Genomic DNA, 15,560 nt, shown 5'->3' on the forward strand with positions numbered 1-15,560 from the left:
TTCTTCTGTCACTTTCTGCTCTTAAGCATGAAAAATTAAAAGTTGAGTACATTCTGAAGTTTTGGGTGGGATATCTGAATGTAGACTCCTTTTGCCATTTCAGGCCACAGGAGAAGCTGTCTTGTGCCAGGGGTGTGTCGCGTATGTCTTCCCCTAGAATCAAAGGGATGACCAAATTAGGGGCTTGGGATCCCTGAGGAATAACTGATGCAGACCTAGTAATTAACTCTTCACAGGATTGTGTATCCTTAATGCCTCCTTTAAAAGAGAAACCTGCTGACAAATGCCCTTAAGTACCAGTACCCTCTCTTAAATTTCTCTTTGTTTTAGTGTTGACTCCTCCTGCTTTGATGGCTTCAGGGCTCAAAACTTTGGCCCCAGGGTTCTGAGATATGTTCATTCACTGGAAGAGAACCAGAATGCTGGATATCAGCAGTGTGCTATGGACCAGTCAAAACCATCCTGAGTCTGTACAGGGATTGTGGACTGTACTTGCCTCTGGAGGACATTATGAGGAGAAAAATGAGATGAGGTGTGTGAGGATGCTTGACAGTTGCTCTTAACCTGCTGAGTAAGAATCCTGCTTCCCTTCTCCCAAGGATGGGTGAGCAGGGCATAACGTGAGTCGGTATCCCACAACAGAGTGCCTTGTTTGAGTCCCGCCTCCACTCCTCCTCCCAACTTCCTGGCCCAGCCTAGCTCTTGCAGGCATTTGGGGTATGAACCATTAGATGGGAGCTTGCTTCACCTTGGAATCTGTCTGTTGAGTTTAAAATCTGCCTCTTGGTTTTTGTTTTGTTTCTCCTTTTTTTTTTATTAAAGCCTTAATCTCACAGAGCTCAAACATCTAATTACCATCCCAAGTGCCTACTTAGAACAGTGTTCTTCTGGAAGACCAGATTTCTCCATCCAGAGGCCACTCACACTCTTTGCCATTCTTGCTTGTCCTCTCACCGAGCCTTTAAATGTTGGCCTTTCTTAGGGCTTGGTGTTGGGCACACTTCTTTACCTGTACTACCCCTGATAGTATACCCAGCTCCCTGCTTGGAATCCTCTCCCATTCTGTCCACTGTCTCAAAGGTATTTCACATTTACCGTGTGTAAAACTGCACTCCTGACCTCTCAGACACGGCCTCTGTCACTCCCAAACCTGGTCCTCTGCAGTCCATCAGTGGGTTACCCAATATTCTGTCATGTTGTTGAATTTAGAAACCTGTGTGTCTCTCCCCCTTAATCTCCCAGACCGTCCTTGCACATTCACTTCCTCACCAAATCTTACTGTGTTTGGATCCTGAATTCCTCTCTAATTCTCCATTTTTGCCCATAGCTGTGTTGCAGGCTCAAGTCATCATCCTGTGTGCAGACTATCAAAATAGCACCCTCACTGTTCTCTTACATATTTTTGTTCCCCAGCCATTCTCTACATTTCAGATAAAGTAATATTTTTAGTTACATAAGTCATATTCACATGGTTCTCTTTTTCTCATGTAACTGGATTACTCAATTTAAATAACCTTCAAAAGGACTTGACACATTATCATTATCTGAGGCTTCACTATTCGCATGAAAGGTGGTAGGTATAGTGTGTATACTTTTTTTCTCCTTGATTTTTTTAATCAGTGATATATCCTGGATATATTTCCATCGTAGCACACGAAGAACTTCCACATTGACATTCTGGCTGCATGCTATTCCATGGTGGCAACGTTGCAATAGGTGCGGATCAGGAGAAAACATCTTTCACTTTAGATAACTTTGTCATGAATTCCCATTTGTTACTCTTTGGGGAAGAAAAACTAAGCTTCTCACCAGCAAGGTTCTTACAGTCTGACCCTACTTCTGTTTCTCCAGGATTGTCTTCCATGAGGGTACTTTTTAAAAAGTTCATGTTAAAATGGAATTACAAGATAAGTTTGGGACCTTATGGCACAGCAAGTCAAGCTGCCTCCTGCAACACCAGCATCCAGTATGGGTGCCAGTCCAAGTCCCATTTGCTCTACTTCCAATTCAGCTCCCTGCTTGCTAATGCACCTGGGAAAGCAGCTTAAGGTGGCTCAAATTCTTGGTCCCTGCCACCCATTTAGGAGACCCAGATGGAGTTCCAGGCTCCTAATTGTATTATGGCTCAGCCCCAGCCATTTGGGGAGTGAACAAACCAGCAGGTGGAAAATCTTTTCTGTCTGTCTCTCTATCTCTCCCTCTCTCTGTGTAATGCTGCCTTTTAAATAAATTGTTTTTCTTTTAAATAAATTTTTAAAAAAGAATGTAATTTTTTTGGTGCAAAAAATTTTGAAAGCCATGCATATTTTTTCCTTAATACACATTTTCATGAACTCCTTGAGAACCCTTGGTATACATGAATTTCAAAATGTTTTGTACCGGAGCTGGCGCTGTGGCGTAGTGGGTAGGGCCGCCGCGGCATCCCAGCCACTCTGTTTCCGGTCCAACTCTCTACTGTGGCCTGGGAAAACAGTGAAAGATGGCCCAAGGCCTTGGGTCCCTGCACCCGCATGGGAGACCGGAGAAAGCTCCTGGCTCCTGACTTTGGATCGGCCCAACTCTGGCTCTTATGGTCATTTGGGGAGTGAACCAGAGAATGGAAAACTTCTCTCTCTCTGCCGCTGCCTTTCTGTAACTCTCTGCCTTTCAAATAAATAAATCTTTAAAAAATATCTTTTCATTCCATTTTCTGCCAACTTTATGAAGTACCCTCATATTGCTCTTCCCCTTATCCTCTACTCTTAAATTGCATGAACTGCCTTTTATGTCCTTTCTGCACTGTGTTCCTTCCCTCTTAAGTCTTCTGCCTGAGTTCTTTTCCTAGTCTCACATGCAGACCCATCTCCTCCTTTGTCTGCTTTGTTTAACTTGTAATTAGCTTCTTATCTGCTTAAGGCAGATCTCAGCTGAGTGCCATTTCCTCAAGGTATGCTTGCCCTAGCAGTCCAAGGCCAAGTCAGTGCTCTTTGATATAGTCTCCAGCACTCGTCCTCTTCCTTTGAGCAATTATTACCATCTATATATATGATTGTTACATTGATTTTTATTCCACAGATTTGTTCTTGAGTAGTGGGTTGTGACCCATCATTGGTTATGACATCAATTTACAAAAGTATGACAAGCTCTTTAAAAACTGAAATGGAATAGAAAATAGAAAATATCTTCATTTATAGTAAAGGTTGTTCTTTCCATCAGACTTTTGCTTCAGATTAATAGCTGTAATCACATACGCACACAGACATGTATGTGCATTATGTATGATATTTCTTGTGGTGGGTCTTGGTCAGGAAAGCTTGAAAGCGGAGCCAGCACAGTGGCCCAGTAGGTTAAGCCGCCACCTGTGATGCCAGCATCTAATATGAGCTTGGGTTCCAGTCCTGGCTGCTCTGCTTCCCATCCAGCTCTCTGCTAATGTGCCTGGAAAAGCAGTGGAGACTGGGCCAAGTCCGTGGGCCCCTGCATCCGCATGGGAGACTTGTATGAAGTTCTGGGCTCCTGGTTTTGGCCCAACACAGCCCTGGGCATTGCAGCCATTTGAGTAGTGGACCAGCTAATGCGAGAGATCTGCCTTTCCCTTCATTTATTTATTTTTTTAAAATCTTGAAATCCTCTGAGTTAACACTAAATTTGGTGAAGATAGGAATTCTCTTTTACACACAGTTGTATCCCCAAGTCTAGCAGAGAGACTGGCATTGGTCATGCGTTCAGTACAGTTGCTGACTGGCTAAATGAATAAATATACACTTTTCAGGGAGGGTCATAGGCTTGCTGCCTTCCTCTAACAGGGACTAGTGGACCCCAGATGTTAGTGATTGAATCTGCATTCCAGAGACATATTGCTGAACCACAACTACAAATCTATTTTCTTAAGGGTCAATAAGGAAGGAGATGGTACATTAGGGATTGAAGATTTTTAGATTTAAAATGTTTTGAATTTCTTATGGATATTAGGCCTTAAAATACCCTTTTATTTTATTAACATATAGTGAAACCTGGTTTTTACCTGCATAAATATTAGAGTAATTTTTAAATTCTGATATAATCTACACACACACACACACAGGGTGTATTTCATAGCTGTTATCTTTTGTGTACTTCAGCAATAAAATATTTATGCAGTTTGGCAAGGTGATACTACAACCTGGTTTAGTACAACAGCTGCACTGCCTGTTCCCGTGTGGCTAGATTTCCCTTTTTAATCTTCAGTTTTCTGCAACTAAAGACTTATGTCAGCATGTAGTTTATACAGCACTAGGTAATGATGAAAGCTTTTTGAATTAACATAGTAAAGAGAAATACTCTGCTGAGTTTACTTGTTTCACATTTCTCTGAAGTCTTTGAAAATAATCATTCTTCTAGCATATCATACACAGAACTTTATTACATCATGTATTTACAATGAGACTTTTTTTTTAGCTTTTTAATTGTTTAGAGAACCTATTAACTCATTTCCAAAGATAATCATCTCTAATTTAAAAGATTGAGGTATCTCAGTTGTAAAGTACTCTATGCTTGGCTTGTTACAAATCAGCAAAGTCCAAGAAATAAACCTTTGAATTTTCCATTAATTTAAGTTTCAAATTTGTGTGTATAATTGACATTGAGATTGGATTTTAAAATATTTGGTAAAAATAGAGGATCTTAATTTCATGCTTATAATCAGGATCCTTTCAGCACAGAGTTTTTGTCTAGCATATCTGTTATTTTTTTTCTTTTTATTTCTAGGTGCTCCTGATCCAACAGCAGGTGCTAGTATAGATGATGAAAACTGCTGGCACTTAGATGAAGAGCAGGTACAAGAACAGGTTAAACTGTTCCTTTCCCAGGGCGGGTACCACGGATCAGGGAAGCAGCTTAATTTGCTCTTTGCAAAGGTATGAAATATTTCTTTTAAAAGAAATTATGTATATGTATATAGAAACTATCAACACTCATGTTTACATCAGGGTAAAAGCTTTTTGTAAATTAAGAACGGGGTCTAAATTAGAAACTTCTGTGTTGTGATGTAAGCTTTAATTTGCTGAGGTCACCTTAGACAGTGTGGGACCCTTTTGTCTCTCCCAGGTAGTACTACAATGGTAATGCCTCGTACAGTTTTGAAAAGGCTCATTCATTAGTGAAAACAAAACAAAGATCTTGATTTTATTTAATTTGCCACCTTTTCAAGTTTTTTTCTTTCTCTAATTTTCCCAAGTTCAGTATAATTTTAAACACAATTCTTAAAATATGCTTTAAGTTTTTAGTTTAATAATGTCACTAAGTTTCAGAAACATGGATTTTAGATTCATAGAGATTTTTATTTAAATTCTAGATTTTACAAAGTTTACAAACCTTAGCAAGTTATTAGATATTAGTGAATGATAATATGTCTTTTCATTTTTGTGACAGTAGTGTTAGATAATGATGTTTAGAGTTAATGTAGATCACCAAAAATTGGTTGCCTAAGAAATAGAGTTATTTTGGTCATAAGTGACTTGGGAGCAAAAGCTGTGTCTGTTGCTTCAGATGGAACTTTTAGTACCATAAGCAGAGTGTTAGATGTCAGATAAAATGCCTTTTTAATAATATTTAAGTGAGTGTATTTTCACTGATACAAGTTATAATTATGGATAATGTTTAAAATTGGTTAAGGGAATAGATAGCTGTGTTCATTGATATATTTGTTAAATAGCATCTCTAATATTCATAATAACTAAAAGATCTATTAGTGATGTTTTCATTGTTCAGAAGAAGTAGGGTAAACTTTGTTAATTTTGTATTGCCAGAAAATAATGTATTCTGATTTCATCAATACCCTGTTTTAGTAAAGATTTATCCTGTATACCATATGTAGATTGTCATTTTTTGTGAATCGGAGTAGAACACATTCAGCTGTAAAACTGCTTCACAAGCTACTTAATCATTTTTGTGGTAGTTCACAGGTACTTCAAAGTCATATGATACTTCAAGTCAGCACTTTGCAAATTAATTTCCATTAGGCTATAGAGGCATTTGAATGCTATTGCACACAAAGTTCTGATTATACACTTAATGGCAAAGTTTCCATTTTCATTACTGTTGCTAACTAAGAAATAGTTTAAAAATCTACCAGGAAAATTAACATTAAATCAAATCTATTGATGTACTGATAATATAAAAGGTTTGATATATTTACACACAAAGTATTTCATATATTCTCATGTCAGCAGAATACAGAGTGGCCTGGTAGAACCAGTATGAAAGGTGTGTTACTAGACTGGTCTACAGCTGTTATTTTTATCTGTATATATTTTATACACATTCTACATGCCATATGATGTTATTAACAACATCTAATTTTGGAAATGGCATAGCTCTTGGAATTAAAATAGATCTGGGTTCTGATTTTTGCTGTTGCCCTTGTCTTTTAACTTCTCTGACGCATAGTTTTATAATGTATAACAATTAGGATTGTTATTGGGCCTACGTTACATGGTTGATATAAAGATTAAGTGGTAAGTGTAAATGTAAATAAAACTCTTCAGCATGATATCCAGTAAACGGCAGCTTCCCCCCGCCCCCTTTTTTTTTGACAGGTAGAGTTTAGACAGTGAGAGAGACAGAGAGAAAGGTCTTTCTTCTGTTGGTTCACCCCCCAAATGGCTGCTACGGCCAGCGCGCTGCGCCAATCTGAAGGCAGGAGCCAGGCGCTTTCTCCTGGTCTCCTATGTGGGTGCAGGGCCCAAGCACTTGGGCCGTCCTCCACTGCCTTCCCAGGCCTGGAAGAGGAGCAACCAGGACAGAATCCGGCGCCCCAACCGGGACTAGAACCTGGGTTGCTGGCGCCACAGGCGGAGGATTAGCCTAGTGAGCTGTGGCGCTGGCCGGCAGCTCCCTTTCTTCCTCCTGGTCTTCACTGTTCATGACTTTTTAGTATTTCCAAATTGGGAATAAACTTCTTTTAGGATTACTGAAATAATCCTCCTAAAAGCACAACCTTTGTGATTTAGGGTAAAAGTACTTTTGAGTTCCTTAAGGCCTCAACTTCTAAAGTGGGTGAAGGCGTTCCTTTGCTTGTTTGGGTATAGTTACAGACAGGATCTATTGATCACTTAGATTTGGGCTGTGTTACTGAAGATCTGCTGGTTTCTCCTTTACTTGCCTTTCACATGGAATCCTTTTTTTTTTTTTTTTTTTTTTTTTTGGAAAAGGCAGAGAGAGAGAGATGCTCTGTCTGCTGGTCCACTCCCCCAAATCCTTGCATGCAGCCAGGGGAGGGCAAGACCAAAGCAGTAGCCTGGAACAGCATCTAGGTCTAGCACAAGTGGCAGGGACCCAAGTACTTCTGCTTTCGTGTACTGCCTCTCAAGGATGTGTATTAGCAGGAAGCTGGATGAGAAGCGGAGTAGCTGGGACTCAAATCGGGTGCTCTAATAAGGGATGTGAGAGTCCCAAGTGGCAGCTAAATCTCCTGTACCAGCTGAGATTCTTGTTTGTTGAATCCATGGCGGTACACACGTCTGAAATGGGTGTGTTCCTTTAGGGTTTCCCTGGTGCTCTTTTCTTCTTTCTTTTTTTGGGAAATTTAGCATGAGAGTTAACAGACAGAGCTTGAGCAAACTCCAACTCAAGAGGCCAGCATATTAGGTCAGTGGTTATTATTCTACCTTGTGGATCACTCATAGAGCACAAAAGGTCTTTGACGCTGCAGCCCTATCCATTTTCTCTTAACCGGTGCAAAAACAGCCCCATGTGTGTCAGAAGTGCACACAGATGAAAATCCCACAGATTGAGTCAACTGTGGCTCAAAGACACAGCTAGGCCTATATGACCTGAATGTTTGCAGACTTTTTCTTGGCATTAATTCTTAAATGATATGGTGTCACAATTATTTATGTAATATTTATGTTGTACTAGCTATTAAAAATAATCTAGAGGAGTTTGAAGTATATGGGAAGATACGCATGGATTATACGTAAGCACTGTACTGTTTTATAGGATTTTGGTATCACTTGGTGAGGGGGTCCTGGAACCGGTTGTCCACATACAGAGAAACAACTACATGCTGCTGCTCTTTGTATGAAAAAACTTCAGTGAGACAGAACTTACAGAAATTAGTAATTTATCTCAAAAACAGAAGGACTTGAACTACTGTGAATATATTAAAAACCATTAGTGAGAACTGAGTGGTATGTTAATTATGTATCAGTAAAGCTGTTATTTAAAAAGCAAGAGGACAGATGCCATTATTCTAAACATTCTCAGATGGATTTGGAAGACTCCTGAGGAGTTGTCAGTGCACTCTGCTTTAGCTACTTCTTTACTGATGGCAGGGACAATCAGAGGGGAACAGTCAGGAAGTTGCCAAACTATTTGTTGTGCTGGTTTTGCATTCTGTTTTTCTGTAGGCCATCAGAATCACAGCACTTCAGCTCCATGAATAGGAGCACTGAGCTAAAACCTATTGTGGTGTACTTGTTAGGTTCAGTTGTCTATTTTCGGTGCCAGGTTTTACTTCTATGGTTTGTCAAAACATGATTAACTAATAGTTTACTTAGTGGGAATATAATGTTGAACCACAAAGTGCATCTGGCTTAGCAAGAAAACTGCTTTTAAGGAGACCTCAAGGAAAAAAAAAAAAAGTTTGCACCGGACATAGGAAATAGATTTAATCAGTTATCTTAATCAGATGTGTAAGACCCAGCTGAAAACTTTTTGGAGTTGGGAAGTTAAGGAAACTTCTTTTCCTCATACTGATTCTAAAATGGAATTTAAAATAATCAGTGGTCATTTCTCTTGATTTGATGGAATTGCAATTTAGAATATAGAGCCATTTTCAACTACTTTTATTTGGTTATAAGGGCTGGTGTGAAGGCTTAATCTCTTCTCCTTCCTTCCCTCCCTGGAAGAAATAAAGAAAAGTGGTTTGTTTTGGGTATTTCTCTTTTCTTTTCTTCTTAAACATTTTTCTAAAGGTTTGTTTTTCCCTACCAGGTGCGGGAGATGTTAAAGATGAGGGACTCCAATGGGGCCCGCATGTTGACCCTGATAACAGAGCAGTTCATGGCTGACCCTCGCCTGTCACTTTGGAGGCAACAAGGCACTGCGATGACGGACAAATACAGGCAGCTCTGGGACGAGCTGGGTAAATACATTTCCTGACAAATCACCCTTGAGTTGTGCATGGATAGAGACATAGAGTTGAACATCTGAAGGACATGGTCACAATATTGAGGAAGAGAGATCTCCTGCTCGTAAATGAACGTAGTGCCTGTACACTGATTATAGGAATAGGAAGAAAGAGGACTTGGGCTGACATTTGCAGAAAATAACCTTGGCAGGATTTGAGGGAATTGTCTGATCTTGGGGAAGGGAATCTGTCTTTAAATAATTTGCTTGGAAAAAAAGAAGATAACTTTTTAAATAGCTGTTTTGTGTTACAGACTGGCTGTTTATTTCTAGATTAATATAACTGATGCAGCTAAAATTTGGAGTCTGTCTTCCCCTTCCCAACATTGATTAAATGTGGTTTGGATATTCATGTTATTTTTGGCTACTATTTAGATGAACTCTTGACCCTCAGAATGGAAAAGATAGAGCAAACTCTAATGTTTATTGCATCCCAGATCCCTGGTGGTTAAAGATATAAATATAGCAAGTAGTTGAAAAGTGAGGCATCCACTAGACATGCTAATTAAGAGAATACTGAAATTTTATTAGGTTGAGTCTCTTCATGCTCATTCCTAGGGAAGTTATCAATGGTATGTTTGTTGTCTTTCTATTAAGAAATCTGTGAGTGATAAATGAAACTTTGATGAACATTGTATGAGTGTTCTAATTTCCGAGAGGAAACCACTGGTTACATTCACTAGATCCTAGTCTCAATGAAATTATTCTTGGCCAATAGTGGGCCACATCATGCTTGTTGATCCCAGGTTTACTTTAAACCAAGGAAAGCTGTTGTCTGTGAAGATAGCACAAAGTCATCAGAATTGGAAGCTTCCTTTGAGATTATCTGTTTTACAGATAAGGAAACTGGAGCCCAGGGAGGTTAGGAGACTTCCCCAAGATGACATTGTGTGATGCAGAGTTAGGCAGCAAGTTGGTAGATAATCTCTAACAGTGTTTCCTTCTTTTCCATTAATAGGAAGGGTGTTCAGGGACTTGGTTGTGGATACAAATTTTTGATTCTTTTTTATATCTCTGCTGCTTGCCAAGTGTTAGAAATTTGACCTCTTCCCCTTTTTTCCTTTTTTTTTTAAATATCTTAAATAACTTAGTCTTGGTACCTTCCTTGGATCTTCTGAAATAATTATAGTTAATTTTCCTTTCAAAATTTGAATCAATCTTGTAACTATGATAGGTAATTCCAATGTGTTGGAATAATACAAACAACACAATGTAATGTAATACTGAAACAAATATTTTTATAGACTAATGAATGATTTGCTTTCCCAAAAACCTGCCTCAATTCTGTAGCTCTACAGTATGTGTTGAACTGATTAGTTCATTTATAAAAGCAAAAAGGACTAGCATTAGAAAAATTGTAATGAAGGGGATCATTTAAAGAAAAAATACTGGATTACTATGAAGTGAATAAAATCTAAAGAGATTTGGGACTTGGAGGAACTTTAGAATTATAAGTATCTGATTAGGAGAAAAATACCAACTTTACAAATAATACACTCAAGTAATATTTGTAGTGCTCACATTTAATCCATGATTATATCTTACCTTTCCAAGTTTTTTTTTTTTTAAAAGATTTATTTATTTATTTATTTGAAAAGCAGAGGCAGAGAAAGAGAGATACCTTCCATCCCTGGTTCACTCCCGAAATGGCTGCAACAGCTGGAGTTGGGCTGATCAGAAGCCAAGATCTGGGAGCTTCTTGTGGATCTCCCACGTGGGTGCGTGGTCCACTGCCTTCCCAAGCGCGTTAGCAACATCAGTGCCTGTATGGGATGCTGGTGTTGCAGGCAGCAGCTTACACGCTGTGCCACAGCACTGGCCCCTCCAAATTGGTTTTGAAAATTATGTACCTGAACTCTCAATCAAAAGTACAAGTTCTGGGGCCAGTGCTGTGGCGCAGTGGGTTAATGCCCTGGCCTGAAATGCTGGCATCCCATGTGGGCGCCAGTTCTAGTGCCGGCTGCTCCTCTTCCAATCCAGCTCTCTGCTATGGCCTGGGAAAGCAGTAGAAGATGGCCCAAGTCCTTGGGCCCCTGCACCCACATGGGAGACTTCAAAGAAGCTTCTGGCTTTGGATCGGCCCAGCTCAGGCTGTTGCGGCCAACTGGGGAGTGAACCATTGGATGGAAGACCTCTCTCTCTCTTTCTTTCTCTCTCTCTCTCTCTGCCTCTCCTCTCTGTGTGTAACACTGACTTTCAAATAAATAAATAAATCTTTTAAAAAAAGTACAAGTTCTCATTAGGTGTAAGCTTTTACCAACTGAGTATAGTTACGACCTCTGATGGAGTAGTTTTTAATTAAGGGCCAGGCTTTATATAAATTCTTTGATTTCAGTCCAGGATGAAGAACAGTTTCTTTTTTCTATATCCTCTTCCTCCAGTGACTACTAGACACTAGATTTCTCCTGTGACCCCTGACGCCAGGCAGAGGTCACTTGCCATGTTAATGGGATCTAAGTTCTGTGAAGAATCCTATATAGAAGTAACAATAGCTGTCATATCTTAACACTCACTCACCAAAAAATTAACTAAAGTTTCTTCTGTATTACAAAAGGAAAGGCTTTTGCTTTTTAACAAAATGAGGGAATTTGACTTTGTGCCCCTACACAGGACTCACATTGCTTCAAGGCTCTGCTTTGGAATTAAATGCTGAGCACTGCCAGATGCCAGACATTGAGAAGAGGCTGAGTTTTGTCGGCAAATGGGATCTGCAAGTTAATTGGTGTTTTCTGCAGGCTTCTGGCTGTGAAATGAAATTGGAAGCCCTTTAGCCACATGGATAATACAGGACCTGAATACAAATGTCACATGTCACCATCAGGACCCACTGTGAGACAATAGTGTTCCCACTCCAACACTGCACCATTACAGATCATTTAAATATGGGGATTACATTTAAACTAAAAGCCCCATTTGCCTTTTACTGCAATTTAAATGTCCTCTTAGCAAAAGCTAAGTGACAAATTAAATGAAAAAAGTGCCCACATTTTTAAAGCTGTAATGCAAAACAACCTTTTATTGCTTCTCATGTGCCACGAATGAATCATTATACTTGTCAACCCTAAACCAAGCCATAATTGGAGGAGCTACTGTTATCAGAGTGGGGCCGCTCTGTGACAGCTTAATAAAGCTGAAACTGTTAAATTAAATCTCAGATGCTTAACTCCTTAGCACCGGTGGATTCGATGGGTCCATATCTGGCCATGGCAAATACACCAGGAAAAAAAAATCCTGGCATGAAAATCTTAATCTGATGAAAATGTACAAGTGAGAGTATTTTAGCCAAGTAACTGTGCTTCTTGGCAGAGGGATTTGGAGCCAGGAGATTGTCAGCACAAGATTACAGCTGTTTTTTGGAGGACCAGATATCCTTTTCCCAAGATATTTAATTTTCTGATTACATGCAATTTATGAAAATTTAACAGTATTGATGTTTCAAAATTAGTTTTAAAAATAACAAAATTACTTTAAGTTTTTCTCTATTGCAGTTAAGTACATGCAAACTTACTTGTGGTAGCAACAGGTCAAGCCCTCCCCCCTCTTCCAACTAACACATAGACTGATTATTCCTAGCTCTTCTTTTCTAATCTAAATGCCCATGATACTCATTTGGTCTGAGTTCATTTTTGTTATTTATTCCTTGATTTTTCATAATGTCATATGAAATAGATACACATTCATAGGATTTAGATCCTGTTTAGTACATGTCATTTGCAGAAACATTTATTTTACATGTGAATCAGTTTTTCAGATACTAATTTTACTTTATGTACCTACATAATGTTCATTTTCCCAAACATAGCTCTGTATTCTCAAGATGAGTAATACTACATAATAATCAGCTATAAGGAAAAGTATGTATTAAAGAATCTTAGAACATGAAATCCTGTTTCAGTGGTAGAGGCTGCACACTTAATAGAGATGACACATTTAGTAGAAGCTGTAGAACACACACTTCTGTTGCATTCTTTTTTCAATGACATGCAGATTTTCTGGAAGGCAGATCGCAGAAATAACTTGGATTTTAAAGAACAACCCAGTGCTGATTTGTGGCAAGCACACCTACTGTTCGCCCTAATGGCTGTCTGTTCAGCACACTTAATTACTATGGGGGTCTTTAGGGATGATGGTATGGAGTGTAACCTCTCATCTGCGTTGATGGGTCTCTTTCCATAAATGTCTTCCTAGACTGTAATTTTACTTTGCTTCATAAAACTATAGGTTGTGGCTGCTAGTCTATTAAAATCTAATTAAAATGGATGTCATTAGAGGCAATAGTTAAATAAGATTTAATTACAGTTTTATCACAGGGAAAAATTCTTGAATTTTCACTTTCAAGTAACATGTAATGTAGTTTCCCTCAGGTTTTACACCTTTTTCTCCCTGAGTCAGTCTTATTTCTTAGAAAAAGAGCCTTCGTAGGAGCCTGACTCTTTTGAGCTCTGCTTACTCAGGTCGCAAAAACAGTTCCTTTCACAGCTTCTCATCTGTGGATCTAACTCTGCGTCTGAGCAGAAAAGCCATAGGTAGATGTTTCTTTCTGGTCCTATTCCCATGAAAGGTTAATTTAATCACTTGTTACTAAGCAGCAGCTGTAATATTCCTTGGATGGAACTAAATTGAGTGATAACACAGATTTAGAACTCTTGGAATCAGCATGAATCTAACTATGTTCAACAATATGGAACTCAGCCCATCGTTTGGCACCAGTTACTGCAAAATACTAAAAATTACCTGCTCTGTGTACCCAAAATTCTGTCCTATCATCCTAAACATAGTGAGTGGTTCTTGCCCACCTACTTACATGAATATTGAATAAAAGGAAAATATAAAGGGGCCGGCGCGGTGGTGGAGTAGGTATAGCCGCGGCCTACAGTGCCGACATCCCATATGGGCGCCAGTTCAAGTCTTTGCCGCTCCACTTCCAAGTCAGCTCTCTGCTATGGCCTCGGAAAGCAGAAGATAGCCCAAGTCCTTGGGCCCCTGCACCTGTGTAGGAGACCCAGAGGAAGCTCCTGGCTCCTGGCTTCGGATCGTCACAGCTCCAACCATTGCGGCCAATTGGGGAATGAACCAGCAGATGGAAAACCTCTGTCTCTCTCTGCCTCTCCTTCTCTGTGTAACTCTGCCTTTCAAATAAATAAATAAATATTTTTTAAAAAAGGGAAAATACATGCTTGAGTCACACATTCAAGTGGTATTCTACTTAATGTAGGTCTTTGTGCGCAGCCAGAAATCAGATTCTAAAGGCTGTGCTCTGAAGGTAATTGTGGAGAAATTTCCGGGGAATGCCATCTTAGCATCCAGCATCTCTGAGAGCATTAGGCTTAATAATTCCCCCATGTTTTGAGTCACTTTTTTAGTTTCTATGGTAAATTCACACTCAAGCAGGGCCACATTTTAAAGTTGATACTGGTTAGTAAATGACTAAGGAATAACTGCTTCTCCTGAGAACCAGAGAGCATTCCAAAGTGATTTGCCCTGTAAGTAGTTAACCTTTTTGCCAGTGCCAGAGCTCTATTGTGGCAAAGCAGTGCCTGTTTAGACTTGGAAACTTCAAAATAGCTCTAAGGACAGAAGGTAATCCTAATGCACCACACGTCAGGGATTGCTTATCATCTACCAGTTTTTCTTCACTAGGCACAAGGAGAATATAGCTATTCACCACTACTTGCCACTGTTGATGCATTCGTGTTACTTTTGTTTCCAGAAGTCTTGTTCTGGCCCTCCCACTATGTATGAGAAGCATTTGCTATGTCCAGAGGGATAGATGTGTTGGGTATTTGATTTTAGTGTAGGTGATGGTACTGGAGTAAGGAGGAAGTAGAGAGATGGGGACATTAGGAGACATGACAAATTAACTGATAGAATGATTCTGTTACTAATTAGAATAAATATTAGTACGAACTAACTTTAAAATGTTTCTACAGGATGTTTATGGAGTTAAGTTATAGGAAAGAAATAATAATCATACTCTAGAAAGAAGAGACATGAACATCAACACAGTTAAGTTCAGTGGGGGAGGGTACAGACCACATTCTTTACCAGATCTATTGTCTTTAAGACTACCAGTTCGTTATTGTAGCTGAACTTAAAAAAGGACAAGAGGGAGAGAGTAGATAGACATCATAGAATTAGACTGGGGCTTTGTTTTATTTCCCATATTGGTCCAGCTAGTAGTAACAGTTACTCATACTTATCAGGCAATATGCTAAGTGCTTAATGTATGTGTTATTTTATTTAATGCTTATAACAGCCCTGTGACATAGGTACAATTTTTAACCCTCATTTTACTGCCAAGAAAATTGAGCTTAAAGAGGCTAGGTAGCTTGTTCTTTGAAGTCAGAAATAGAGCAGGAATTTGACCCCAGATATAAGTAACTTAAAAAAAAATTAACTACCAAACTGGATAA

At 39.2% G+C, this 15,560-nt stretch overlaps 1 protein-coding gene across 2 annotated transcripts in view; it reads left to right on the top strand.

Moving 5' to 3' along the window:
• The window catches only part of ZSWIM6 (zinc finger SWIM-type containing 6), a 220,461-nt gene that overhangs the window by 153,066 nt on the left and 51,835 nt on the right, over positions 1-15,560 (top strand). For both annotated transcript variants that reach the window (XM_070056741.2, XM_089313221.1), the window contains exons 3-4: positions 4,726-4,874; positions 8,953-9,103. In XM_070056741.2, coding sequence (XP_069912842.2) covers positions 4,726-4,874; positions 8,953-9,103 — 300 coding nt within the window. The remainder of the gene's footprint in view (positions 1-4,725; positions 4,875-8,952; positions 9,104-15,560) is intronic.

The sequence above is a fragment of the Oryctolagus cuniculus genome, chromosome 14 (assembly GCF_051225735.1).
Source record: "Oryctolagus cuniculus isolate XC-2025 breed Fujian yellow rabbit chromosome 14, ASM5122573v1, whole genome shotgun sequence".
NCBI classification, from domain to species: Eukaryota; Metazoa; Chordata; class Mammalia; order Lagomorpha; family Leporidae; genus Oryctolagus; species Oryctolagus cuniculus.